The sequence below is a fragment of the Stegodyphus dumicola genome, chromosome 5 (genome assembly GCF_044657685.1).
Source record: "Stegodyphus dumicola isolate Sdum_Otavi_A_Nest chromosome 5, ASM4465768v1".
Classification (NCBI taxonomy): Eukaryota; Metazoa; Arthropoda; class Arachnida; order Araneae; family Eresidae; genus Stegodyphus; species Stegodyphus dumicola.
In genome coordinates, this window is record NC_140772.1 from 38,878,318 (window position 1) to 38,905,588 (window position 27,271).

Sequence of the window (27,271 nt, forward strand, 5' to 3'; positions counted from 1 at the left end):
ACAACTATTGCATGCAGATTAAATAAAGTCATAAAAACCTTAACCCCCTGAGTCACTTCGAAAGCAAAAATCGCACAATCTACAAGCATATAAGAATAAAAAACTAAACTCCCCGTCTCCGGTAACAGACTGGGTAGATATACATAAGAGTTCTGATGCAGCCGATTGCAAACAAAAAGGGAGGTGCACAACTACATGTTATACATGTCCCATATACAAAATTTCAACGTTTTGAGGCCACTCGTTTTCGAGTTATGCGAGATACCTGCATACGTACGTACAGACATCACGAAAAAAATCTCTTCTGAATCCATTTTGAGAAAAAGATTCATTTATTCTGTCCGTACGAACAGATGTCACGCCAAAAAAAAAAAAAAAGTTCAAATGGATTCGAGAGAGAGAGAGAGGTCAAAATGGATATTTTCGTTGAAATATGATATCCGAAATTTTTCGCGATTACAATACTTCCCTTCGTACAAGGAAGTAGAAAACTCTCATTGTACTCTTTACAAGAATAAAGGTTTCGTGTGTTATCTTTTCTAGTTTCGTAGTAGCATTCTAAGTTGCTTCATAGAAATTTTCAGTAGTGATTTTATTTAAATCTTAATTTTTTTATATATGTTGTAATTTATTTTAATTTTCGAGAAATTTTTTTTTTTTTTTTTTTTTTTTTTTTTTTTTTTTTTTTTTTTTTTAAGTCCAAAGGGATTTGAATCCCGAAGGACTGTTAGTTTCGTTTTGGCATTTTGCGTCGGACTCATAAATGTCGGTTCACTTTTCAAACTGTTGCCACAAAATGTTAGAGTCCTGCATTATATTTGAAGAAATTAAATAATGAAAAATCTGCATAAATTTATGTATATTTCTCGTATTGTGATAAAACAACGGTACATAGAGTCATCGAATTTTGAATAACGTAATCCTCCAACGAATATGAGCATGTGGAAGACCAAATTTGAAATTTGAAATTTGTTTTATGATCGATTTCCTATTTTTTAAAACTTTGACGAATTTTTGATTAACAAACTCAAGGATTTCAAAGCGAGCAATGGCAACGTTGTGCAGAAAAAACATTTTTATCTCCAGCGCGTGAGTCTCTGTATCGGAAATTCTAAAGATATGCTCGTTTTAAAACTATTTTGCGATATTGCTGTTGCACTGGATCTTATGGTTTAAGTGCGAGGAACATGATATTTAATAAAGAAAGGTAACACACAAAATGTTAAAAAAACGCCCCTTTGGACGTAATTTAAAATCTGAAACATTTCAGATTTTTTTTTTTTTTTTTTTCAAAAAACTTGCTTATGGAGCGAATGTTTGCAGCTGATCAAAATGTAAACAAAATGCGCTGATAAATCGATTGAAAAGCAAAGTACATACTAAACCGAAGAAATCTCTAATATTCTTGGACAAAATTATATTTTTGCAAATGTTTAAAAACAGCTTTAAGAAATTTATGTTAGGTGAAACTGCATGAAAGTCTAAAAAACAAGAATCTCTTTGTAAGATCATAGCGTATAGATCCAATCACAAAAATCTCACTGCCTCGTTTAAAAACTTGTATGCTGTTCATCATAGTTGCTTTGCCATTGGATGATGAACTAACTGGATCTTGGCCCTCGAAACTTCGTTAAAGCCCCAATATGGCTCGCGGGCTGAAAAGTTTGGAGACCCCTGATCTATAGTACCCACAAAGTATCATTAAAGTGTGTATAGATGAATATATTGCCGCAAAGACGTCTCTATTTTTTGTATGTTCATGCATGGTCTGCTTCCGAAGTACCTGATGCTCAAGTCCTACAAAAAAAACTGATACCTGAAGGATGTACGGGATAATGCTTATGTCCAGCCTCTGGGTATTCATTTCTTCAGATACTACAAATCTTTTGTTCGTTACACAATGGACACAAGTATTATCGAGACACAGGAGTACATTTGGCATGGCGATAGGTTTCCGGCCCTGCAGACTTTTCACTAAATCAGTCCTGCGCTCATCGTATCAAGAACTTGATTAAGTTTGCTTTTTATAAGGACGGATACTTGGACGACGAACCTGGAATGTGGATTGCGCCAATGGATTACTGCTTCGATTTATTGACAGATGATGAGCGTGCAAAGTGTGAGGCTATCGCTTTCGTAAAATGTGCCCAATGCTAATTGCCTTTCTGCACGTCTCAATGTTTATTTGATGAACTTCACATTGATTGTCTCTTGTAATAGATTTTGTTTGAAGTCAATAACAAGTTACATTCTCAGCATATTGTTTCTTTTCAAAGAGTTGTTTTTTCCTTTATATTGAGATCTCCACCTTCTTACCAATATTATTAATTCATATAAATACGAAAAGCGAGCATTTTAGCCACGTTTGGTGTCATGTTTCCAACATTTTACTGATACCTTGTGGGTTCTATAGCTTCTAAACGCTTGTCCCTCTGCCCCTAAGACGTCACAGCTTTTCTACTTGTGAGTAAGTTTTCATAAAATGTATGGGTTTCCGGAAAACCGGTATCAAAGCAGAGAAGGTTTACTTGTAAGAGAGCGGCTGCCATTTTCAGAAACAGAACTTGTGGCAAATTCTATTTATCAACGGACTGTTGACAGACTCTTAGCAAACTGTTTCTATGTAATATATATTTTTTAATAATATTTCTTCCTCTTTTAGGAAAAAATAGAATATGTATTTTTGGTGATATTTACGGCCGAGTGCGTGATGAAAATCGTCGCGTACGGCCTTGTGCTTCATCCTGGTGCTTATCTACGAAATACGTGGAACATGCTCGATTTTGTAATAGTAGTTATAGGGTATGTTTATAATATATTTTATTTTACTACTTTAGAGCAAATGCTTTAAAAAATTTTAACTTGATACTTGAAAATTTCATTTCCTATTGTTTAACTATAATTATAATTTTACTGTATGCACATAATGTATTTACTTTTTTATATGCATATATTAATGTTTTAAAGTATTGCTGTCTGTTAAAGAAAGGCGAAAAGAATTGATTATGTATTTATGAATTTTTTATAATTATGAAATGGAAAGAACATAATGATAGCAACATGTGTATTTCGTGAAATGCTGGGAATCGATATTTCATTAGTATGAATTGTGACAGAAATACATAAGGTGCATTTAAATCCACTTGGAAAACTTACAGATCTATATGATAAAAAGTATAGTATAAGTAAATTTTGAAAAACTGCATATTGAAAACTTTTTAACAAAACCCCGAATTAGTTTAATGCTTTGAAGGTCGTACTATTAATGTTTCAAAAATTTAAAAAAAAGATTAAAAATTTCGAATCCTAATCATCGTAAAATTAAAAAGAAGAAACTGCAATCTGATTCTGATATGCATATTTCAGTTTAATACCAGGCATTAAGCAGTTTGCTACTAAGTTTAGAATACTAGTTTACAACAAGTTGAAGAATTATTTCTCCCGTCCTTCGAAGGCGCACCAGCGGTCGAGCGGTAAAGTCGCTGAACACTGGTAGTTTGGTCCGAGGTTCGAATCCCCCCGAACCGGCTGTTTGCATGTGCATTTTCGTGTCTTTTCCCTGTGTAACGTCTATACGACCCAATTTCCCTCAGAAAGTCATCCTCGAAAGCATACCTTCTCTTAGGCAGATAGCTCTCGAGGCTTTGGCTTTGCCGTAATTAAATAAACCAAATCAAAAGCTGCTGTGTTTAAGTACTAAAATGCAGATCGTATGCCCGAACTTGCTTAATCTCTGTCCTTCCTCTGCCACAAATCTCGTAATGGGACTTTCAGCCTGTCAGATTTAACGGGCTGTCGTTTCTCATAGGCATAACATCCATGCCTTATGTGGGATATGAAATCAAATCTAAAGGCATGATTTAGTTACTGTATAAAGTGATACTCATTGTTGTAATGATAACAGTTGAACAAGATCATTTAATTGAGATTATCGTTAAAATGGTGAACTGGATTATCTTTACATGCGTGTATTTTTGTGCGTGTTGTACGTGTGTATGCTCGTAAGTGTACGTGCTGTATGTATGTGAGCGCGCTAGAGAATGAGAGTGAGTACTGAGTAATTTGCCTGTACTTAGCAGTTACTTTTTTAAAAGTGAATTAATACTTTTGTGGGTCAGCCTTTAAATCGAGGATATCGTTAAATCGGAGTTTTACAGCATTTTAGTTAATTTTACTAACCTAATTTTATAAGGTATTTCTCCCGCCTTCTTGCCATGTCTTCGTGGTGTGGTGATCTGTACGCTGGGCGGGTATTCCATAGGTCCGTGGTTCGATTCCCGGCGAAGGCGTTGCATATTTTTCATCTTGCCTGCTTCCCAAAAATTACCAAAATTACCTTATGTTTCTACACTGGCGCCTGAACTTAAAAGGGTTGATGATGATTCTCCTCACCCAGAATTTGGCGATTGGGTCATCTAAAAACCCCAGTCGCCCTTTAAAAGGGGGAGCTTATAAGATATTTCTCCCGCCTTCTTGGCATGCCTTCGTGGTGTGGTTGTCTGCACGCTGGGCGTGTATTCCAGAGGTCCGTGGTTCGATTCCCGGCGAAGGCGTTGCTCATTTTTCTTCTTTCTTGCTTCCCAAAAAATACCTAATGTCTCTACAATTTATTAACACACATTAGGTTAATTAGGCAATATTTTCAAGTCTTCGTTGAAATTATGATATAATATTGTAAGTCATGCTCTTAAGGGGACTCGTACACCTTAAAACCCATAAAATGTTCGAATAGATGACTGTTGCAAGAATTGTCATAACTTATTTATTTTAAAAGCAATTACTACCAACTTTTTACAGCTGACTACATAATATAGCTGCTTTCTGAAATAGTCATCAGAAAGTTTGTGTTGCCACAAATATTTTTATAATTTAATCCGCTTTGTGACAACATTTTTCGTCATGTTTCCAACTTGCGCGCACAGTTTAAAACATTGTTTCATAATTTAATTCCATATCTAATATATATAGCTTTTATAACATTTGGAAACTACTGTGAACCTAAAATTCAAAAATTTCATGTTAAATTTTTATTTTATTTTGAGTTTATAAAATGTATTTTATTAAAAAAATTTGTAATGTTTTTGTCCATAAAATTTTTCAATACTAAAATATTCATCAGATTGTTGGTTCAGCTAGAAAATAGTGCCCATATAAAGAATTCCATCCAATTTCAAGTATGTACCATTAACCATTTTTACAATATCATGCGCGCAAGGTGGAAACATGGCAAAATATTTTGTCACAAAGAGGATTAAATTACAAAAATATTTGTGGCAACACAAACTTTCTGGTTACTAGTTTCCAAAGCAGCTGTATTATGTAGTCAGCTGTAAAAAGTTGGAAGTAATTGCTTTTAAAATAAATAAAATATCCCAATTCTTGCAACAGTCACATTTTCGAAGATCATGAGGGGTTTAAGGTGTATGACTCCCCTTAATTCATAAGAATGAAGAGCAAAATAATAAACATTTATTTTCTTAATTCTGTATTTATGTTTCTGATGTTCTGGATTTATGTTATAAAACCGTTTTTAGTCTTGCTATGTATGTGAATTGTAGAAAACGGTTAAGGACGTTATATAATTTTGGATATATCTTGCGGATGAGGAAACATTTAACTGATATATGATCTATAAATGTTGTTAAATATTTGCCTAAAAAACAAAGATTAATTAAATTTCGTTCTTGTTTTTCGTCAAAAAAGCAAAAACGCACATTTTTAACACATCATTAAAGCGAACAAGAAAAATATGGTTGTTCGGATAAAAATGGTTTTGAATGAGGTTATGGGTTTTTTCTGACCCAAAGCAATGCCACATATCTTTGAGGGAGGAAGTTATCAAGGAACAACTTGGTTCTGCAAAAAAGCGGTTTCTAGCTGCTGGACTGTTTCTGAAGGTGATAGGTGAGACAGCAACCCTTCTCTTTAGAATGCCCCAAATACATGCGACTGGATTTATATCTAAGAAACGCGCTAATCAATCTATTCGAAGGATACTTTATTTAAAAAGTAAGTCGTCTATTAGTTAACTTTGCGATTTGCCATCCGTTGAAAGTCATTTCACCCCCAATGTGCTGCACCGTAAGAGACAGAAAAATATCTCCCTACACCGCTAAATCAACAGTGATTTCTTTCTGATGACGTACTGGTCGGAAGGACCATAAAGAAGACAACCATTAATAAAGAAGACCATCGCATCCTCTATTCAAAATCGGATACTTTCGTTCACAAATGCCGTATTTCTAGAGCCACATTGTATCTAAATGATACGTCACATGTTGTCTGATTGTACCATAACGTGAGACTGATATAATCGCTGTTACAGAAACACAGACCACAGGTCTGTGAGCAAATAAATTAATACAATGGAGTGTGTTTCCAATGGAACACTAGTGTCAGTATTTGCTGTTCATGCCGCGATTTTGTCTAGCCCTTAATATTAAACAGCTGTCCTCATTTGGTGCTGACTTTTTCCTAGGCTTTGCGTACATTTTTAGTTTCCAAAAAGCCGGTTCCATGGTCTTGAAATAACACTCTGGGATATTCCAAGGCATCCACCACAACGAGATCCGTTTAAGGGGACTCGTACACCTTAAAACCCGTAAGATCTTCGAAAATGTGACTGTTGCAAGAATTGGGATAACTTATTTATTTAAAGGCAATTACTTCCAACTTTTTGCAGCTGACTACATAATATGACTGCTTTCTGAAATAGTAATCAGAAAGTTTGTGTTGCCACAAATATTTTTATAATTTAATCCGCTTTGTGACAAAATCTTTCGTCATGTTTCCACCTCGCGCGCACAGTTTGAAACATTATGTTGCATAATTTAATTCCATATTTAATATATAGCTTTAATAACATTTGGAAACTACTGTAAACTAAAAATTCTAAGAATTTCATGTTAAATTTTTATTTTATTTTGAGTTGAGTTTATAAAATGTATTTTATTAAAAAAAATCTGTAATATTTTCGTGCCTAAAAATTTTTAATATTAAAATATTCCATCAGATTTTTGGTTCAGTTAGAAAATAGTGCTCATATTAAGAATTCCATCCAATTTCAAGTATGTACCATTAGCCTTTTTTAAAATATTATGCGCGCAAAGTGGAAACATGACGAAAACTTTTGTCAAAAAGAGGATTAAATTACAAAAATATTTGTGGCAACACAAACTTTCTGATTACTGGTTTCCAAAGCAGCTATATTATGCAGTCAGCTATAAAAAGTTGGAAGTACTTGCTTTTAAAATAAATAAAATATCCCAATTCTTGCAACAGTCACATATTCGAAGAGCATAAGGGGTTTAAGGTGTATGAGCCCCTTAACTAACTTGTAAATGACCAATGGCTTTCCAGGATATCAATTCAATTAAGTAATGTTATTAAGGTATTGCATTCACTTCTGTAAAGTGTCAACTTCAATTCTAATCTTCCTCTACATAAAGAATGTTAGAAGTCACTTCTAAATTTTCCACGCCACAGACATAATTTACAAATTCAAAAGTTAATTGACAAATTCAAAACTTAGTAAATATGACAATTTTCCTTTTTAATCTTTTTTTAAAAAATAGTGGACTATGTATTTGTCTTAGACTGACCTCACAATATTCGCCAACAATTGCACTCTCTCTACATGTAGTATAACTGCATTTCTGAGAATGTATTTATTCAAATTCAAACCAATATGATTCTTTCATTTCAGTGTAATCAGTACAGCCCTTTCCAACCTCATGAAAGAAGGTTTCGACGTAAAAGCTTTAAGAGCATTCCGTGTACTAAGGCCTCTTCGGTTAGTCTCTGGTGTACCAAGTAAGTTCTCTCTCATCATAAAAACTGAATCCAGATCTTTGTATCAAGTTTGAATTTTTTTAAAACTGTCATTTCACAGCATTTAATCAATTGCAAATCATACTTCTGGTTTAGTATTTCCTAATGGATAGTATATAAAGAAAGTTCTTAAGACAAAGAATGTATTATATTCATCGCATTCATTTTTTACTGCTAGTCTTGTAGCATAATAACGTAATAGTCCTCACATGTCGTATTCCGTTCCGTGCCTGCGTTGTTGTTAATGTCATTCATTTTCTAATATTATTTCATTGCATTTACTTTCAGTTTTCATTACTTTATTATTAGTTTCAGGGGTTTCATGACCAGTTTTTTGTTCGCGTCTAAAAGGAATATAGAAAAATAAGACTAAGAAGGAACAAGATAAGTTGTTGAACTTAGTTGAGAATTTTGAAGCTTTTTCATTTTTGGATGCAAAAAACGGAAAAGCTGCGAATTTAAAAAACTTTCTAGATCTAAAAAAAAATCATATTTTCGTGTCTAAAATTTCGTGTCTAAAAAGAAGACGAAGAAGTGAACAAGATAAGTTGTTGAATAAAAAATATAAAAGGAATATAGAAAAATAAGACTAAGAAGGAACAAGATAAGTTGTTGAACTTAGTTGAGAATTTTGAAGCTTTTTCATTTTTGGATGCAAAAAACGGAAAAGCTGCGAATTTAAAAAACTTTCTAGATCTAAAAAAAAATCATATTTTCGTGTCTAAAATTTCGTGTCTAAAAAGAAGACGAAGAAGTGAACAAGATAAGTTGTTGAATAAAAAATATAAAAGGAATATAGAAAAATAAGACTAAGAAGGAACAAGATAAGTTGTTGAACTTAGTTGAGACTTTTGAAGCTACATTTTTGGATGCAAAAAGCGGAAAAGCTGCGGATTTTAAAAACTTTCCAGATGTCAAAAGTCCTATTTTTAATTAAAACAAAAAGTTTAATAAATAGGTAAAATTATTCCGGAAAACTAAGGAAAATTTCTAGTTTTTTTAGTTAAAAAACAGTAATTTAATTAATAGCATTCACTTTGAAAGGCATAAATACTTTTGAAGTACAACGTCTAACAACTGGAAATTTAATTATCCTATCACTTTTTTCTTCCAACTCTGAGTCCCAGCGAACAGGCTGGCATGGGCATTTTGGTGGCTTTCCCCGTGTGTAACGTGTATACGAGCCAGTTTCTCTCAGTAAGTCCTCCACGAAGACATCCATCTCCTTAGGCAGATAGCTCTCGAGTGTTTTTTCGTAGTTAAATAAACCAAACCAAACCTTCCACCTCTCTGATAGTTTGACGTTCCATTATTTTAATGTTCTTGTTTAGAATACAACAAACAATACTTTAATGTCATGAGATTCTTTTTATTATTTATGGGCATTTAGCAAATGCGCTGGAAGAGATATGAATCAGGTTTGGGCGGAAATCTTTGCTTTTTTCTTAGAATAATAAAGTAACCTCTTGCCAAGCGCAAAATGAATATTATACTTTTTAAAAATATATATAGAAATAAATACTACATTATAAATCGCTTCAAAACTGGTTTCAGAATTTCAAATTCGTACCGAAACCATTCCATGGTGAAAGAAGAAATTATTTGTTGCTGATTACAATAGTTCTATAAACCAAGCGATTTCTAGATGAAGTATTTCATTGATATCTGATGTTCTATTTTATAATGCCAGTTCGGTTTTGTTACTTCCATAAACAAGCATAGTTCTAAAAAAGCGTCTTTGCAAACGGCTGAATTACAATAGGAAGGCTCCTATTGATTCCTTACTTTACTTGCTTCATTTATTTTCCAATATTAAGATGAAGACAAACTGAACCAAGCTTTTATGTTTCGCCGTTCATCAATTCAAGGTTTACAAAAGATGACCTTCAGTTTGTTCTTCAAGTATAACTAATAACTTAGTTTTCCTTTTTTGGAGCTCGTTTTTATCAGATTTTTTTTAAAGGGAAGGAAAGATCACGATGAGTGCAGTTATAGTTAGTTGACAAAGAAGTTTGAATGTCTTCAAATAGAAAGTACGACAAGTTTGGCAGAATATTTCTGTTATTGAATTTCAGCCAGCTGTGAGAAAAATGACATTGGTAAATAAAAAAATGCAGAGAAAATGTTATAAAGAAAGAATAAAAGTAAAATTTATATTATGCGTTGAAGGAAGTTCAGATATTTTAGGGTTCCTTTATGTCCAGCGTCATAGATTTTAGTATGTTTTTAATTTCTCTTTCTTCTTAATCCTCAGTTTCCAGTACTCAAATTGATCACAAGCGAATGCATTTCTTATAAAATCAGGCACTGCTACCATTTTAAAAATGATCAAAGAAGCTGATTTTCGCTCCTGAAGAAGAGGGGCCTGCATCTGATGCTCTCAAAATTGATAGAGTTTTATATAATTTAATATTGCTTTTTAGCAATATTAAATTTTAGCAATATTAGTTTAAAATTTTACATTGGCGTGTTTGTCTTTCATTAGATGGTTCGATTTATTATTTTACATACTGAAATTTACCTTAATACGTTTTCTTGAAAATTATTCGCTACTCAAAATTCAAAAAATCTTATTTCGTACAAATATGTTTGTCATTAGTATATTGCGTTTTCCTTTTAACTGAAAACATGGAATATTTATTACCAAGGAGACTTGGATTTTTGTCTGTTTTAAGAGGATTAACTTCGTGGGAAAACTTTCTAAATGAAATTGGATGCATTCATTTTTTTTTAAAATTATTCGAAAGCTATATGAATCGTCGAGAACCAAAAGTGACCCAGATAAAACTGTTGTCCTATTATAGAACTCTTGTTGTTAAATATTCATTCGCTAATCTGTTACGCTGTGACACAACCCCTCACAGTGACTACGTTTTGAGTATTCCATAGCGAGTTTATGCTAATAGCCATACGTGTTTCGCATTACTTTGCACTTGTCAATATGTGCATTGTCTCTGGATAGCGATCCGCAAGCGCCTGTGTCGTGTTTCTGTTGATATATCGGACCATTCGCCAAACCCCTATATACAGTGTGTGAATTTTTATATGCTCTGCACACGATATACATTGCATCCTATACACACTATATGTATACCTATTCTCCTAGACCACCATATGCATTTTTTATCGTTTTTTCCCTCCTAGGCAACAAAAATGTTTCTTTAGTTTTATACGAGATTCTTGCTGTGCATGAAAGTTCATGCATTAAAATATAAAGTAATAAAAATATGTTCTTCTCTTTCAGGTTTACAGGTTGTGCTCAATTCCATTTTAAAAGCCATGGTACCCCTTCTCCACATCGCATTACTAGTCATCTTTGTTATCATAATTTATGCTATTATAGGTCTTGAACTGTTCTCAGGAAAAATGCACAAGACCTGTTTCGATAATGTCACAGGTTGGTATAAATTAGAGTTTTCTCCCCCGCCGCTTTTTCCAGCTTTATATAATTAGCGAAGGAAAATTTTGGTAAATTATTAAGAACTGAATAAACTTTTATTCTTTCACATTAATTTTAAATACACTGTAGAGAAATGCATTAACTTTAAGTACGCTGCATTAATCACGTTAATTTTAATTACCCTCCATAGAAACTATTTTCATGTTTTAAAACTTCTAGGTTATAATTTCATTAATTCTGTAACCGACTTTACTTAAATTGCTTACTTTGTTGATGCTATTAATTTAGGGTATAAAGGCGAATTTCAATATGAAATACAAACACTTTATTTAGATTGATTAAGTTAAAAGAAAAATTAAAAGAGAAATAGTGCTGTTTTGTGTACTTTGCTTATTACATTTTGAACAGTATTTCATTCATTGCGCAATACCGAAAGTCATTTGTAATTCTGTTGTTGTAAGTACAAGTTTCTCACTAGAACCAACACAAGGAATTTAATAATACTTATTATCTTTTTTTTACTTTTATAAAAGTGGGTGTGGGGAGTAATGTCTAGTTCCGCCCCCTGTTTGATCTGTCTGAATTTAAGGAATTTTAAAAAATCGTGTTTATGTCAATATGCTGAGAAAATTCACGTTAATATTAAATGTTATTAATATAACATAATATTTCTGAATTTAGTTTAATGGTTTAACTTTATTAAAACTTAAAAGTTGTATGTAAGCTGTATTTGACTATGTTCTTTATAAACTGGTGGGAAAAATTAAAGGATCAGCTATAAAATCTCATGGAAATTGAACTATTTTGCTGATAACAATTTGGAATTTACCAAAGATCTTTATTTTGCCATGCCTAGCGTATCTTCAAAATGAAGAATTTACTATATCTGGAAAAAAATTAAATAAGTAAACAGGTCATATTGTACACACATTAGGTTATTTTTATAGCAGGAGTGATGAAAAATGAGCAACGCCTTCGCCGGGAATCGAACCGCGGACCTCTGGAATACGCGCCCAAAGTGCAGATCACCAAACCACGAAAGCATGCTAAAAAGGCGGGAGAAATACCTTATATACTCCCCCTTTTAAAGGGCGACTGGGGTTTTGAAGGAACCCAATCGCCAAATCCTGGGTGTGGAGAATCATCACCCACCACCCTTTTTTTAGTTCGGGCGCCACTGTAGAGACATTATTTTCTTTTTGGAAGCAGGCAAGATGAAAAATGAGCATCTCCTTCGCCGGGAATCGAACCGTGGGCCTCTGGAAGTACACGCCCTGCGTGCAGACCACCACACCACGGAGGCACGCTAGGAAGGCGGGAGAAATACCTTATAATGTGATATAAAGTGGAGTAGAGAAAAACTGATGTTAAAACTGTCTAAAGAAACACGTAACACATCCAACTTTAGTACTACAGTTTACCGTAAACCTTCATCGGTTTGCCTTCCACCACACTCATGTCATCCGACTAAACAAAAGTTAGCTTCATTTTATTCCTATGTTTTCCGTGCTCTTCAAGTTTGCTCCTCCAAACTAGCCCTTGATGAAGAACTAAATTATTTAAAAGCAATAGCTATTGACAAGGGCTTTTCACCCAACATTATTAATCAAGCAGTTAAAAAATTTTCATCTCAACACACTAAAAGCCACACTCTTATTTTAGGAGATTATAAAAATTCTGTTGTCATTCCCTTCTTTCCATCAATTAGCTATAAAGTTGCACATATTTTGCAGAAATTTAACTTTCGGGTTGTTTACTCTCCCATCAATAAAATTCCAACTTCTATACTCAAGGACCCCATTCCGGATATGAATTCCTGGGGTATTTATAGGATTCCTTGCCAGTGTGGTTTAATTTACATTGGCCAAACTAAGAGAGCCTTAAAATTTCGCGTCAAAGAACATGAGGCATATGTTAGAAAAAAGGAAACACAGAAGTCTTCTGTTGCTCAGCATTGTTGGTCCGAAAATCACACTTTCAATTTTTCTGCTGCCAAAATTATTTAAAAAACATCTTCCATTGGAGAACTGGATTTTCTAGAGGCATTTCACATTCATAAAAATCTTTCTGTTCTAGTTAACGATCCTAATTCCAATCCAAATTTGCCTTCGGCTTTTAGATAAATTATGTTTTAGTTCTGGTTTCGCCAACAGATGGCGCCACTTGCTTATTCTTGTCCAGGCTTTCTTATCTTATCTAATCATTATTTCCTATCTTGTTCATTTGCGGTTTTGCAGCTGAAGATGATGGTTCGGTAAAACTATCGAAACTAGTCCTGTGAAAATTTTGTAAATATAACGCTGATTTTTGTTGTTTGACTTCTGAATTACTGTCTAAAGATATAAAGAAAAAATTAATAGTGTCATCACCCTTGAGCGCAATGCAAAGGTTTACAGAAATTCTCTTGCTATATGTTAGATTGCTCAGGAACTTGAACAGTAACAAAGTATGCTCGCGATAAATAGTGCTTTGAAGCTTCTGGAGAGGGTAGGAGTGGACTGAAGTGATGCAAGGGAGCGTCCTAGTGCTTCCCGCACATGTTTTATTGAATTTAAATTCGGAGAACATGCAAGCTATTCCATTCACTGTATTCCCTCCTTCTCAAGATAATCGGTCGCTAATGGAGCGCAATGGAGACAAGAAATACCACTCATAGGAGGAGACTATTACGGATTACTCTCCTAAATAAGAACTTTATATTAATATCAAGAACCTTACCTTTGTATATTTCAACAGTCATAGTTGCTCTAGTAAAAATGTGTAGGTCAGTGCGACCATTCATATTGACTGCCTATTGTATGATTTCGTCATGATACCTTTCATGGATGTGTTCACGCCTACTGGAATGTTTTCCTCTCTTGAGGTTGTAACACATTGGGAATCTTTGAAAATGAGACGATATCTCTCCACGACAGGAGTCAGACGCATTTCGCAGTCCAAGCTAGCGGCTGGAAAGTCATTAGCTTCTTTGCCTACAGCCCTCTTTTATGCAGCCTATTGTTCATGAATTATCTGAAAGGTCGAGTTTCTGTAGCTGAAGTGGAACTCTCCATAATCTGAGCCGACGTCAGTTGTGTATTTCGTTTAGCATTCATTGCCACATACCTCCTGAGAGGCCACTGAGGCACGTTTTCGACCTTGACTTGGTCGTGTGGCTACATCACTAGTATATTTTGAACCGGTACAGATATAACTCAAAAGATTAGTTCTTCAAGTTCCCATTGATAATTACGGATGTTCGATGTGGACGCTTTTTGTGATATGGTAGAAACCTAGACAATAGATCTTCAACGCGCCTGAATAATCTGATTAATTGAATGGATCAATCTCATCGATTATGCATTGTTTCAACTACTCTAAATCTCAAGGAAGTGAAGGTACGACCACCTTGTTCTTCACATATTCCATAAGAAAATATTAAGTCAAACGATATGAAATGGAGACAGAGCACTAATGGAACATTATTCGAATCAGCATTTGCCGAATCTAACACTAATCGAAAATGCTGGTTGAGGCGACCGAATGCGTGTGTATGCCATGTGGTGAGAGACTAGTTATAGACTCTAACTGCAATACGAAGCTAGGGGTACCTTTTCTTCTACCTAGGAAAACAATCGCTTGATTTTGTTTATCAAGGTAGTAAATAATAGCAGGATCCTGTAACTGTGGTTTTAGAGAAGAAAAAAATTCCAAATGTACTGCAGTTAGTAGGCAGAAAACATTTGTTTCTGGAGGATCATTTTCGTATTTCAGGATTACCAATAAAATTTTCATTTTCAGCACCGAGTAAGTTTTTTCGTTGTTGCCGCCATTTTCAATATCAAACTTTTAATAAGCAGAACTTTTAATTTCGGAAATGTTGAGATTTTCAGTGTTGTCAAATGAAACTTGGAGAATTAATCTTTCGTATTTTATATATATATTTATGAAATAAATTTAATGTAGCAGTTACAAATGGGTTTTCCTTTTGTACCGTTTATTTTGAATTATCCTGTATACCCCTTGTCTCAAATTTGCGAAGAATAAGAAAAGAAATGTTCTTATTAATATAATTCACTAATTATTTCCTGCAAAAAATACAACAAACCAGATACGAGTATAATTAATCATATAATTGTACATTAATGTTATGAATGTTTATAATCAGTTCGCAACAACAAATTAGACGTAATTTAATATCTCGGAAGATATATAAAGACCTTATTAATTTATTTATGAAAGTCCAACACGAAATGTAGAATTTCAGTTAATATTTCATTTTCACAATAATGTATTTTGTTTTCTCCCAGGACAGATAGCGCTAGAAGATCCCCATCCATGCGGGGATGCCGGATTCCAGTGCAATGCAAGTGCCGGAGAAGTGTGTCGGTTGCACTGGGAGGGACCCAACCATGGAATCATCAACTTCGATAACTTTGGCCTGGCTATGCTGACGGTCTTCCAGTGCGTCACCAACGAAGGCTGGACGAGCGTCTTATACAATGTTAGTCAATTTTCGGCAATTATTTTTAAGGTTTACTAGCAGTTAAGTTTAACTTACACTGCTGTGTGTTCTCTTGATTCATGTCATCCATATTAGCTTGGATCTGAAGGTTGAAAAATAGACTGAAACTTTGGCCTGACGCTGTGAACTTCCGTGCGCTATCTAAAGAAAACGCGCTAGGCTCTTTTTGTTTGGAGGCCGTATTACTGCTCTCATTTGCTGTGGAAGGTGGTAATCGATTTAAAAACATTGTTAGCTGGAAACAATCTTGTAAAACTGTAAAGTTTATAAAGGCAAATAGCATCGGCTTTGTTAAAGTATCCTCGATAGGTTATCGATTGTTTTGTGTCACATATATTAACTTTAGTTAGCTCATTAAAGTGCTCATTAATTTTATTCTATCTGTGCATGAAATTGATAAATAGCTTAGAGCCTATTCGGCTACATAACAGCACCCTATATATAGGAGCAGCTCGACTATGAGCTGCCAATGTTTTTCCATATTTCGTTTCTACGACTCAAGTAATACCAAACTACCAAGTTTTGTAAAAATCGCACGAGTGGTTTTCAAAAAATTAGCTCTCAAAATTTTAGCTCCTCAGTGTTAATTTAATTTGATATCTATTTATTAATATCTCTTTTTTTCTTAAACTTACTCGATTCTTTCTTCCAGAATTCGAAATTTAGGCTTAATCCAAATATAATTCGCACATTTTTTATGATTTATTTTTTAAATTTGTATTTTTAAACATTTTTTATAAATTCTTCGAAAAATGTTTTTTTTTTATAACCTATAAAATTTTTAACATCGTCTTAAAGTAGATGTATTTTTAAGCACATCTTCAAAAAATTATAATTTTTTTATTCAAAATTTTCTAAGATATACATTGACGCGTTTTGAAATTGGACATGTTTTTTTTTTTTTTTTTTTTTTTTTTTTTTTTTTTTTTTTTTTTTTTTGAGTGATAATAACGTCAAATGTGGTTTACGCACTTTGTTAAAATTATTTTAAAGTATGAACGATGACTTTTTCCCCCGCTCGTCTGCAGTGCCCCCCCAAAAAAAGGGTAAATTAGGTTGCTATAAATTAAGAAGTTCGCCAAGTAAATTATTCTTGGCGCAAACTGAAAAAAATACGCCAAAATAAATTTTTGAATTTCTCCGTAAATTTTGCACCATATTTTACAAAATTTAATATCTAGGCATAATTTGAGTCGTAGAATCGAAATATGGAAAAACATTGGTATGTTATTTCAGAAAAAGTCCGATTTTGTGTCAAAATACCTATGTTAGAACAATGGTATACCTAAATCTAATATATATCATAAGTTGCGCTTTCGAGATATGAAAAACGCAATTTAAATTTTTTCAATCGGCCCAGTAGAACGGGAGATATAACAAATGTCCCACTTTTTATCGCAGTATACCTCTGTGTATTTATTCATATTAAGTATTCTGTAAATACATATTTTACGTTATTCAGTATAATGCTTCTTCATCTTATGAAATTTAAAATAGTTTAATGTATAAATATTTACTCAAGTTCTGTATTTGTATTTAATGAGTAAATCCATATTCTATATAATGTCTATACTAAACTTCTAAAGTAAGTATTTATATTTGTAAATGTAAATTTTTATAAATATCTAAACTGTATATGTATTTACTTTATAAAATATGTAGTTTGTAAGTGCTTATTTATCTTCTGCATAGTGTAACATAGCATTTTCGTTTCCAGGTAAATGATGCCTGTGGCAATGCGTGGCCTTGGATTTATTTTCTTAGTCTCATTATATTAGGATCTTTTTTTGTTCTTAACCTCGTACTTGGTGTTTTGAGTGGGTAAGTATAAATGCGTTGTTTCGCCATTTTTTCAAAAATTGTAATATTTCTCCATTTAACTTAATTGAAGGTTTTTCGTTTTGATACAAACCAAGCATTTCTAATTTTTAATCAGAATTTTCTTTGAATAAAAAAGAATAAAATCTCAAGAAGCGGAAGGGAAAAGATGATTGAAAGAAGGCATGTTATTTTTAGTTTGGTTACCTTTTTCTCTTCTCAGTTTTTTTTTCCTGGTTAGTATCTTTTCCTGAAACAATAATAATTTCTTTTTATTTAAAACTGAAGGATGAAACCTAATTAGATAGATATTTAATATTTTCCCTTTCGTATATAGTTATGACTCTAATTTAAGCATAATCAAGCAGTATATAACTATAGCTTTGAAAAAGAAAGCGATGGAAAGGATTATTCAAGAATTGACAAAATTCATTTTCCCCCCATAGGATAAATTTTCCCAAGGATAATATTTTAAGACTCCAAAATAGCATAGCCGCAGACTTACAAAAACTCTTTGAGATATTTTTAAGAATTAAAAATTGCCATTATCTCTTATATATAATAAAAGAAAGAGTCTGTCTGTGTGTGTGTGCTTTTCGTTCGCGCTGCGCGTAAGCTAATAGACACACGGCTACGAAATTTGGTACATAGGTGCTCTCTAGCCAGTGCACCTCGAAGCGAGTTTTTCGAAATTCGTATTAGAATGTTTATAATTTTATGTTTTGTGACGAAATCACGTCATTTTGAGACATAATGGGCTTATAGGAAAGCGAGATTTTACTCTACACACTCCATTTTCACATCGTCATGAAACGTAGGCACTTAGCTATTTTACGAACTTAAAATAAATTTCGTGTTTCAATAAAGTGATTAAATACGAATTTATTTAACAAAGTGAGCTTAACACCTTTTCAACGGGACCTTTTTCTAAAAAAGTTTTTTTTTTTTTTTTTTTTTTTTTTTTTTTTTTTTTTTTTTTTTTTAATGTACAGTTTATTTTTCTTTGATTTTTGGACACGTTAAACTTTCATCCTTGCGACTGCTTTTACAAAAAAAATTTTGGAAAAATTATAATATTTTGTATTTTTAAAAAAATTTTTAAATGAAGCTTAAGAGTACACTTCTCACATCTTTAAAAATGTGATTTTGGCAACAATTTTCCTTTCTTATTGTTGTTGATAGATTTTTGATGAAATTGCATCATTTTGAATCATTTCATTCTTTTAGAAATATGGGTTTGGCAACCATTTTTCATCGTATTTCTTATGTCACTTTTTTAAGAGATTGGCATATTTCATTGTCATTTTTTATATATATAAATTATACATTTTTATTGATTTTTTTAATAAAGTTGTTCTGCATAGTAAAATTCTGAGCGGAAGTTTTTGTTTTATGAGTTTCTTTCATGTTACTTTTTGCTTATTTCACTGTTTGTAAGATATTGAAAAGTTTTGCATGATTTTTTTTCTTCAACGGAAAGTTGGTTAATTTTTTTATATGTAATATATTTAAAAAACATTTTTTTTTCGGAAGTTTTCTGCAGAGTAAAATTCTGCGCAGTTTTTAAATTTAACGTTTGGTTTAAGCCAGGCATTTTTACGGTGCATTTAAAAGCCAGACGAAGGCTGGCAGCGTAGCTGCTAGTATTATATAAATAATGGCAGTTTCACAGACCGCTTACAAGAGAATCTTTTATTGTAGGTAGCTAAATTGTATTTACATTGGCGAACGTTTAATGACAACTTTTAACTCCATGTTCCAGCTATTCTCTTGTGAAAAAAAAACAAAGCATGAAATGAAAAATACTTTTAAATTGCAAATCTTCTTAAGCAAGAATTCGGCTACTGTATGCAGATTATATGTACACATATACTGGACGTAAAAATAATGGAATTTTTATTTGCACCTTGCTTATGAATACGAAAAATGTTTGGTTCTTATTCGTAGAAAAGGTAGTGATGAGAGAAGAATTTTATAAATCCTTATTTTATCGTTGTCAAACAAGAACTCATAAAATACGTTTTAAAATTTAATAATGCATGAATCGGAAATTAGATGGGGAATGGAATGAAATCTAAAAATTATTACCAGGATCTCTGAACATATGATATTTGGCTGCTATCGTAATTTAATAGTATCGAGATGAGTGATAATGTTTCGCTAAATTTGGTTATAAATAGTTGGATTATGAATAGTTCAATCTACTCACCATAAAGGATTATCACGTGCAGCAGATTCGGGAACTAAATAGGAATGGACGATAGGGTGTATTAGCAGGAATATTGCTCGAATCAGCCTTCATATGCTGTGAAGCTGGTTAATTGCATAATGACGTTAAAAAAGAAGAGTTTTACCTCCTTTGCAAATGAGCCTAAGGGAAGTTATAATAGATAAAGTATTGAGCTATGAAAATAAGAAAGCTCTGGGTAAGACCTGGGTTAGAATTTTATGAATTAGAACTGAATGGATAATGCATTATGAATGATCCAAAAAAATAGTCATGGACGGAGTTCGTGATGATATTTATAGTGGAATGATCTTGAATGCACTGCATTATGTAGTTCTTGAACGCTACAAATTTAATGATATATAGTGCACTCCATTATGCAATGCTTGAATTCTACAAAGTTATTATCTTTAGTGAACTCCATTATGCCTTTCCTGAGCGCTACAAAATTAATGTAGAGTATTATAAACATTTTCTGCAGCACCAATTTTTCTTTAGTTCTGTAGAGCAGAGAAAATATTGGAATTTCTGAATAAATACGCTTATTATCTTGCACGACAATATGCCTAGAACCCGGCGAACGGCGTAGTTGCATACGTGGTTTACCCCATACGTAATGTGAATACAGTTTTCATTAAATACCCCTCCGTGAAAGCATCCCTTTCTTAGCCAGATAGCCCTTGCTTGCTTTGTTATAATTATAACAAATGAAAAAGGGCTAAGGTTGGATTTTAAGCATTGGATTTTAAGCTGACACTGTATGACATTTCCAAGAACCATTCCATGCGACTTGTTCCGTGTTCATTTTCTGTAACTTAAAAACTATAGACGACAAAGCCTTTTAACCGAGATAAAAGTTTTAGCTTTAGATGGTCATGTATTTTCATCACGAACAATTCTGATACTGGTATCCAATACGTTTTAGAAATATAGAAACAGGTTATCGTTATTAGAAGACCATTGCATTCAAGGATTTAGGTTTAAGCCTTGTAATTAAAGACTTTTTTTGTCTGTTAAGAAGGCGTCACTTAGCGCTAAACATAAATGATGGCGCAAATTTTAAGTAATTGGTAATCGTAATCGATATACCCTACTTCATGAAAAATATAACCATTTTATGAAATCCAGAATAACTACAGAAAAACCAAGACAAGTACAAAATTGCGAAATGGATTTTTACTACGTAGATTAATTTCAGATTACTTAGAAGGCATGCAACTGCTGGCTTCTTTTAATATTGCCAAAAACATTTTTTCTTCTACATTCGACGCCCCTAGGATATAGAGCATACGAGGCTACCTACCAAAAAGGTTCGTGTTCAATATTACACGTGTAAAAAGCCACGAAAACTCCCATGCAGCCTGAATAGGTAGCAATTGTGGCGGGTAGTGTCGCGCTGACGTTTGTTTTGCCATTTTGTTCCACCTTATAACCTTATCGCCCAGCCTGTATAGTGGTCAACGACGCTAACTGCTGTACCGATGGGTCCGTGTTTGAATCCCGGAGAAGGGATGGATGTTTGTAAGTGTATAATGTCTGTGAGGCAAGTGGGTACTCTATATACGCTACGAGCCGAAAGCCTTCTCGAGAGGGCGGTGATAAAGAAAGAGGGGTTGGAGACCATCTGTCCACCTCTCGGAGTAGTCGATAGCAGGCGAGAGCATCACTGCTTTACCGTGGGGTCAACAGGTAATGCCCTTCAGCTACAACACGTGCTGCCCTTCGTCGTAAGTTATATGTTTTCAAGGTTCATTTACTCTTCCAATATTAATGCTTGTGCGATTTGTGAGAACAGATTAGTAGTATATGCAAGGCTTTTATGTTTATATGACGATGTAATGCTTATGGTGAGTGCTTGCCTAGAATGGGATTTTTAACCGATCTTTTAAAATGAAAGCTTGTTCCGTGTTTGCGAAATACCTAAAACTAATGGAGTTTTTATTTAAATGGAAGAATTTTTCACCGGGGATGGCATATCTATATTTGCTACCATATTCATTATTTTAATTATGTTTCTTTTGTATTCTCTCTTTCTTATACGGAAGGCTAAATATTTTGGAATTCTTTGTGATGGATAACGAATGTGGAAATCTTTTGTTAGTGAGCATTTGAATGGATAATGTGGATCATCTCCTAACTCGCTGTAGATGCAGGTATCTATTGATAAAATGCTTGAGTAAAAGCGGGTAGAAAATGGATCATGGCCTGATGGAATCCAATTTAATTGTGGAGTAGCGATAAATCTGTTGGTATTACAATTTGAAATACATTGAAAGCCATATTTCCTTTTGTATGATATCCATTCCTGTGGCCACACTGTCATTGCTATTTGATGCTGATTAATAGGTAGATGACTTCTTGGCCATGGTATGTATAGTATGTTTACCGTTGCTGTATCTTGGGGAACTTCTTTCACATGTTATCTGCTTGTTCGTTTTCATCATTTTCTTTGTGCTACTTGATTTATGCGATAATAATGTGCCTGCCTTCCTGGAAGTTCTTCCTCAAAACTGGGGTAGAATTGTATAGTTAGTACGGTGGGATTTAATAGCTGTACGACCAAAGATGAATTTCTACCTGTACCTGTACCTGTACCTGCCCAACTTTATGACTGTTTCTTCCCTCAAGGAGACGATCAGGACGTATATTAAAATTGAATTGAAAATCTAGGAGCGAAAATTACTGGATTGGCATTCATTCTTCCTGCTAACTCACTATTACGTCATTGCACTCCCGACACGATATAAATAGGTTACCACATTTGTCGCTTTGGCGCAAAATTACGCCTCGTGGTTCGTTAACAGAAAAGAACCATTTTTATACGCAAATAAATATGTTGCCATTGTTGTACCTGCATATCCAACCCCTGCAGTTTTCCCTTTTCTCTTGCAGCGGTTTCAGAATATTCTACTGAATGGTTATTGAAGCATGTTAAATGTAGTTTCCACAACTGCTTTTCACTCAAACCTTAAAAAAAAACGCTTAAAGTACTTCAGCTTTAATAACCCCATCTCTGCTGGAATAAAATAACCCAAAGAAATAATAAATATTAAGTTTGAAGTACCATGATTGTTTCCTAGTAGCTTGATTCTAACTGCACAAATTTCAGAAAATCTTAATATACTATTATCGTTATGCTTTTAACTCAACTATGTGATGATCTATGTTTAAGTGCATTGTTTAATTTAGTTCGAAATGCAAAGAATAGGCTTTCTAGAGAACGTGTTAGGATTATTCTCTCATATGTTTTACATCTGAACATAAAGCAGCTTTAAATGTAATGGTTAATATAATTTTCGTTAAATCAGATTTAAAATTTTGTTGATACGACATAATGATCTTTTTTGATGTCTTATTAGTAAATCAAAAACGATTATTCAGAACAAGTTTTATTTAAGTAGAAATTATTGTTTGAAGTTATATATAACTACCACTCTTTGTCTTGTAATATTGGACCTTTTGTGGAGGAATTCAAGTGGTTATTCCTCTAATTATGAGGAAATATGTTAAATAGATACGAACAATATCTTAGTGATACACAACGTCATAATGAACTGTATATTTACCATTTGTTTGCATTTTTTGATGTACATAAATTTAAAGTATAAAAGGATATTTACCTTTTTTGAGAGTTTGATAAATGTTTACAAAATGGTTGCAAAAGGCTTAATAACATTCCGGCAAACCTTTTCATTGTACTGCAACGTTTCTTTTCAATAATACCAAGAGGCACTTTTACTAGAACGTTAATGCAAATGAGAAGATAAAAAAACATAGGCTTTCTTTCTTTTATTCTGTTTCTGAATACATTTCAGCATTTAAAATAATAAGATTATTCTCTGACTGTAATAACATAGACTGTTTTACATCCTAGAGAGTTTTCCAAAGAAAGAGAGAAAGCTAAGGCTCGAGGCGATTTCCACAAACTTCGAGAAAAACAACAAATCGAAGAAGATCTTCGAGGTTATTTAGATTGGATAACGCAAGCAGGTAAGCAGTTTTCGGAATTTTTCAAGGCATTACGTTATTTGTTTCGCCCAAGTATTTCACATACTATTTAAAAATATATTTCAAGCTATAACTTTCCATGTTAATCTGTTTATTATTTATAAACTTCAGAATATCGGTACCACTAGATATGATACATGTGTCTCCATACGATTGATAGCTTTAATGATGATGCTGAGATAAAAAATATAGTTATAGTGAAAGGGAACAATACACTATATAGCCTAAATTTGATACACTAGCCGACACAATGAAAATGCATCACCAAGGATGAGTGGCCAGAAAGTTATGAAACTCGGCAGAGAGACAGCAACAAACAATAAGTGATCTTTATTTCGAAATGGTATGCGTAATACAGAGCGAGAACAGCGTCGGCTCAGTAGGCTTTAAGACCACCTTAGACGGCTATACACAAAGCAACACGTCTAAGTACAGAGTCAATGAGACTACGGATGTTGTCCTAAGGAATGTCTTTGCATTCCTTGTTAACCATTTGCTACAATTCGTCTTCTGAATGCGGTAATAGCAGGGTCTGCAAATGGCTTCCAATCACATCCCAAATGTGTTTGATTAGTGAGAGATCAAGAGAGATCGGTGGCAAGGGAAGCATCTGAACTCCTTGAACACATTGGCTGATGCAAGCAGAGTGTGATTGGCTGTTATCCTGCTGATAAAGGGCGTTGGGCACTCCCTGAAGGTAGGGTAGTGTCATCGGTCGCAGTACATCCATCCACATATCGTTAAAGCGTCATAATGCACTGAATATGAACTAGAGGTGACCTGAAAGCGTACTAATTTGCGCTTCAAACCATGATGCCTCTCTATCGTGCGGTTGGGCGTTCGACATTTGTTGCCGGATCAGACCTGTCTCCACATCGACGCCATACTTGTACGCGGCAACTATCATTGGAGAAACAAAAGAGTGATTCATCTGAGAATACGACCCTGTGCCATTCTGTCGTCCATATCACTCGAGTCCGGCACCATTGCAGACGTTGGCTTCTATGATGTGGGATCAATGGCAGTCTTCTTAACGGACGACACGAGTGCAGGCCACTAGCTACCAAATGATGGCAAATGGTTCTGATCGATATGGGAAAGTCTAGGGTGTCTTGAACATGCTGTAGAATGGAGGTAGAAGTGGTTTGTCAACGGATGCATCGATTCACGCGTCTCTGGCTGCACCGGCGTGCACGTACCACGTCACTCTGACTTCACTGGCATCTCTCGAACTTGCCACATTTACTTGTTCTAGCCATCGTTGCCACACCTGGTGCTCTGTAGGCGCGTCTAGATGTGTGTCAGCTGAGATTTGCCTTATAGCCCAACCTGCCCTTCTCAGTCCGATCCTCATGCCGCTCCTAAAATCCTCTGTCTACTGGAACTGCTTCCGTTGACGACGGCCTGGCATTCTCTGCTGTTAAAGGCGTCCTCTGAGACAAGCAAAAATTTTCTACGATGATTTCCCTAGCAGAAGTAACGGCACGAAAATTGAACGTTCTGCAGGTTCCTTGCCTTATATCTTCTTCAACGTGCCCTGGATAGCTGCGCATTTCACATCATTCGGTAACGTACGTTTACCCTGACATTTGCATAATTTTCGGGCCATTCCTTCTTGGTGTTGTTATTTTCAATGTCGGGTAGTGTATTTATCTGAAAAAGTATTCTTGAACGTAATGAGAAGAGGAGTAAGTGGGTGACTTTTTAATTACTATGCAATTATTAAAGTTGCTTTGAAGGCAGTTGCTGTTTCCCAGCTTCTAGCCTCCTGAGACGTGTTGTTTTTGTCAGTCTTTTTCTGATTTAAGCTGGCATTTCTCTCGATTTCATATAACAATGGATCGGCTTCGCATTTTTCAACGCAAAGTACTACACAGAAATTACAATTCAATACTGAGAGTTAGAGAAATGATTCTGAAAGGATTTTGAAAGGAAGATGTTTTATAGGAAAATGATTATTATACTCCTTACTGTGCATTTGCTGTCATTTATTGAAATTTTGCCAACTTCCCTAAAATCTAGAAATTAACAATAAATTAATTTACGTTATTTAATTAAAATATATGCTTCCCGTTTTTTTTTAATATCACTGATTCACATTATTGTTTTAATATTTATATTTGACTAGAAGATAAACATGCTAATGTAAAATTTTAAATTAGGCAAAGCCTTAACTTAAGGTACATTTTGAATAAGACTCTATCAGAATTTTTTTCTCTCCTGAAGAAAAAGGTCCTATATCTGATCGCCTTGAGATTGAAAGTTTCATTCAAAATTTACAGCAATCTACGATTGCTTTTTTCCGTAGTTTTAAATAAGTTATATCCTTTACAAAAGGTGCAATTAATTTGCTTTTGACTGTTTGTTAAATTCAAAAACTGCTTCTCTTCTTTTGTAGTTTATAAATTCCTTTTATAATTTCACTTTTGCTTAAGGAATACTTTTATAAGGAATTTTGAACTATTTAAATGAAGGTACCATAAACTAAATTGCTTGTTTTAATGGAAATTTACAACAGAAAAAAAGAGTTGCCATTAGCTTGAATTTCCTTTTAAATACCCGTATTTTTTTTATTCTTATTTCGTAAAAGTAATTATTTTTAATTTTTTCTTTCTAACTTACATTATTATTTTGTGTATAAAAATTTGCCTTTTTGTTCTATTTGTATTTAATTTTTTAGAGGATATTGAACCTGATGAAGGTGCCAACCAAGATGAAGATGGGAGATTAGGTATATTTTTACTATCTAAATTAGAAGCAATATCTCCTTTATTGAATAAATATTAAATCCTGAAATATATCAAAATTTAATGTGTGCTTCGTAACAAATTTAAAAATATTTACTGAATGGGAATATATATAATTCTATTCTGATTACATATCCTCTTGTTTATATAAATACTTTTAACTACTTGCGACTAAATTATGTAAAGCTTCAGATTTTTTAAAATTATATGAAACAAATCTCTATATTTTTCATTAATTAAATCACTAAAAGGATCTGCGTTCTTTAATTTGCATCATTTTACAGCATGCTTATATCTTAACCTTCAATAAACCTTATTTATAAGTTTATAAAAAACATAACACATTCATACATTCATACAACTGTTTGATTCCTTTATAAAACTCCACTTTTGTAATTTTATTTTAAATCTCTGATAAGAGTTTCCTAATTGTTCTAATGTTGTCAAAATCATGATTTTTGAGGAAAGTAGTCTGAAGACAACAAATCCGGCAAATAAGAAGAATGATTGACAGTGTGACTCTTTCCTTTGCTACGAACTGATTGATGAGAATGAAATTGTGTGATGGCGTATTTTTGGGCAGCAAAGACCAGCTATTCGAATCATTGTTTCGAGGCCTACGTCGCTGAACTAGCTTCATTAATCCATTATTTTTTTTATAAAATATGGAATTTACCGTATATCCATCTTGAGTTAGCCCTTTCTGATCAAAAATACGGTCTTCACCTGAGATTTAT

General features: G+C 33.6%; 1 protein-coding gene across 3 annotated transcripts in view; it reads left to right on the forward strand.

Moving 5' to 3' along the window:
• The window catches only part of Ca-alpha1D (Ca[2+]-channel protein alpha[[1]] subunit D), a 275,473-nt gene that overhangs the window by 125,554 nt on the left and 122,648 nt on the right, over positions 1 to 27,271 (forward strand). For all 3 annotated transcript variants that reach the window (XM_085816586.1, XM_085816587.1, XM_085816588.1), the window contains exons 4-10: positions 2,663 to 2,802; positions 7,706 to 7,812; positions 11,075 to 11,227; positions 15,520 to 15,713; positions 17,452 to 17,555; positions 23,654 to 23,769; positions 26,468 to 26,518. In XM_085816586.1, the coding sequence (XP_085672712.1) occupies positions 2,663 to 2,802; positions 7,706 to 7,812; positions 11,075 to 11,227; positions 15,520 to 15,713; positions 17,452 to 17,555; positions 23,654 to 23,769; positions 26,468 to 26,518 (865 nt within the window). The remainder of the gene's footprint in view (positions 1 to 2,662; positions 2,803 to 7,705; positions 7,813 to 11,074; positions 11,228 to 15,519; positions 15,714 to 17,451; positions 17,556 to 23,653; positions 23,770 to 26,467; positions 26,519 to 27,271) is intronic.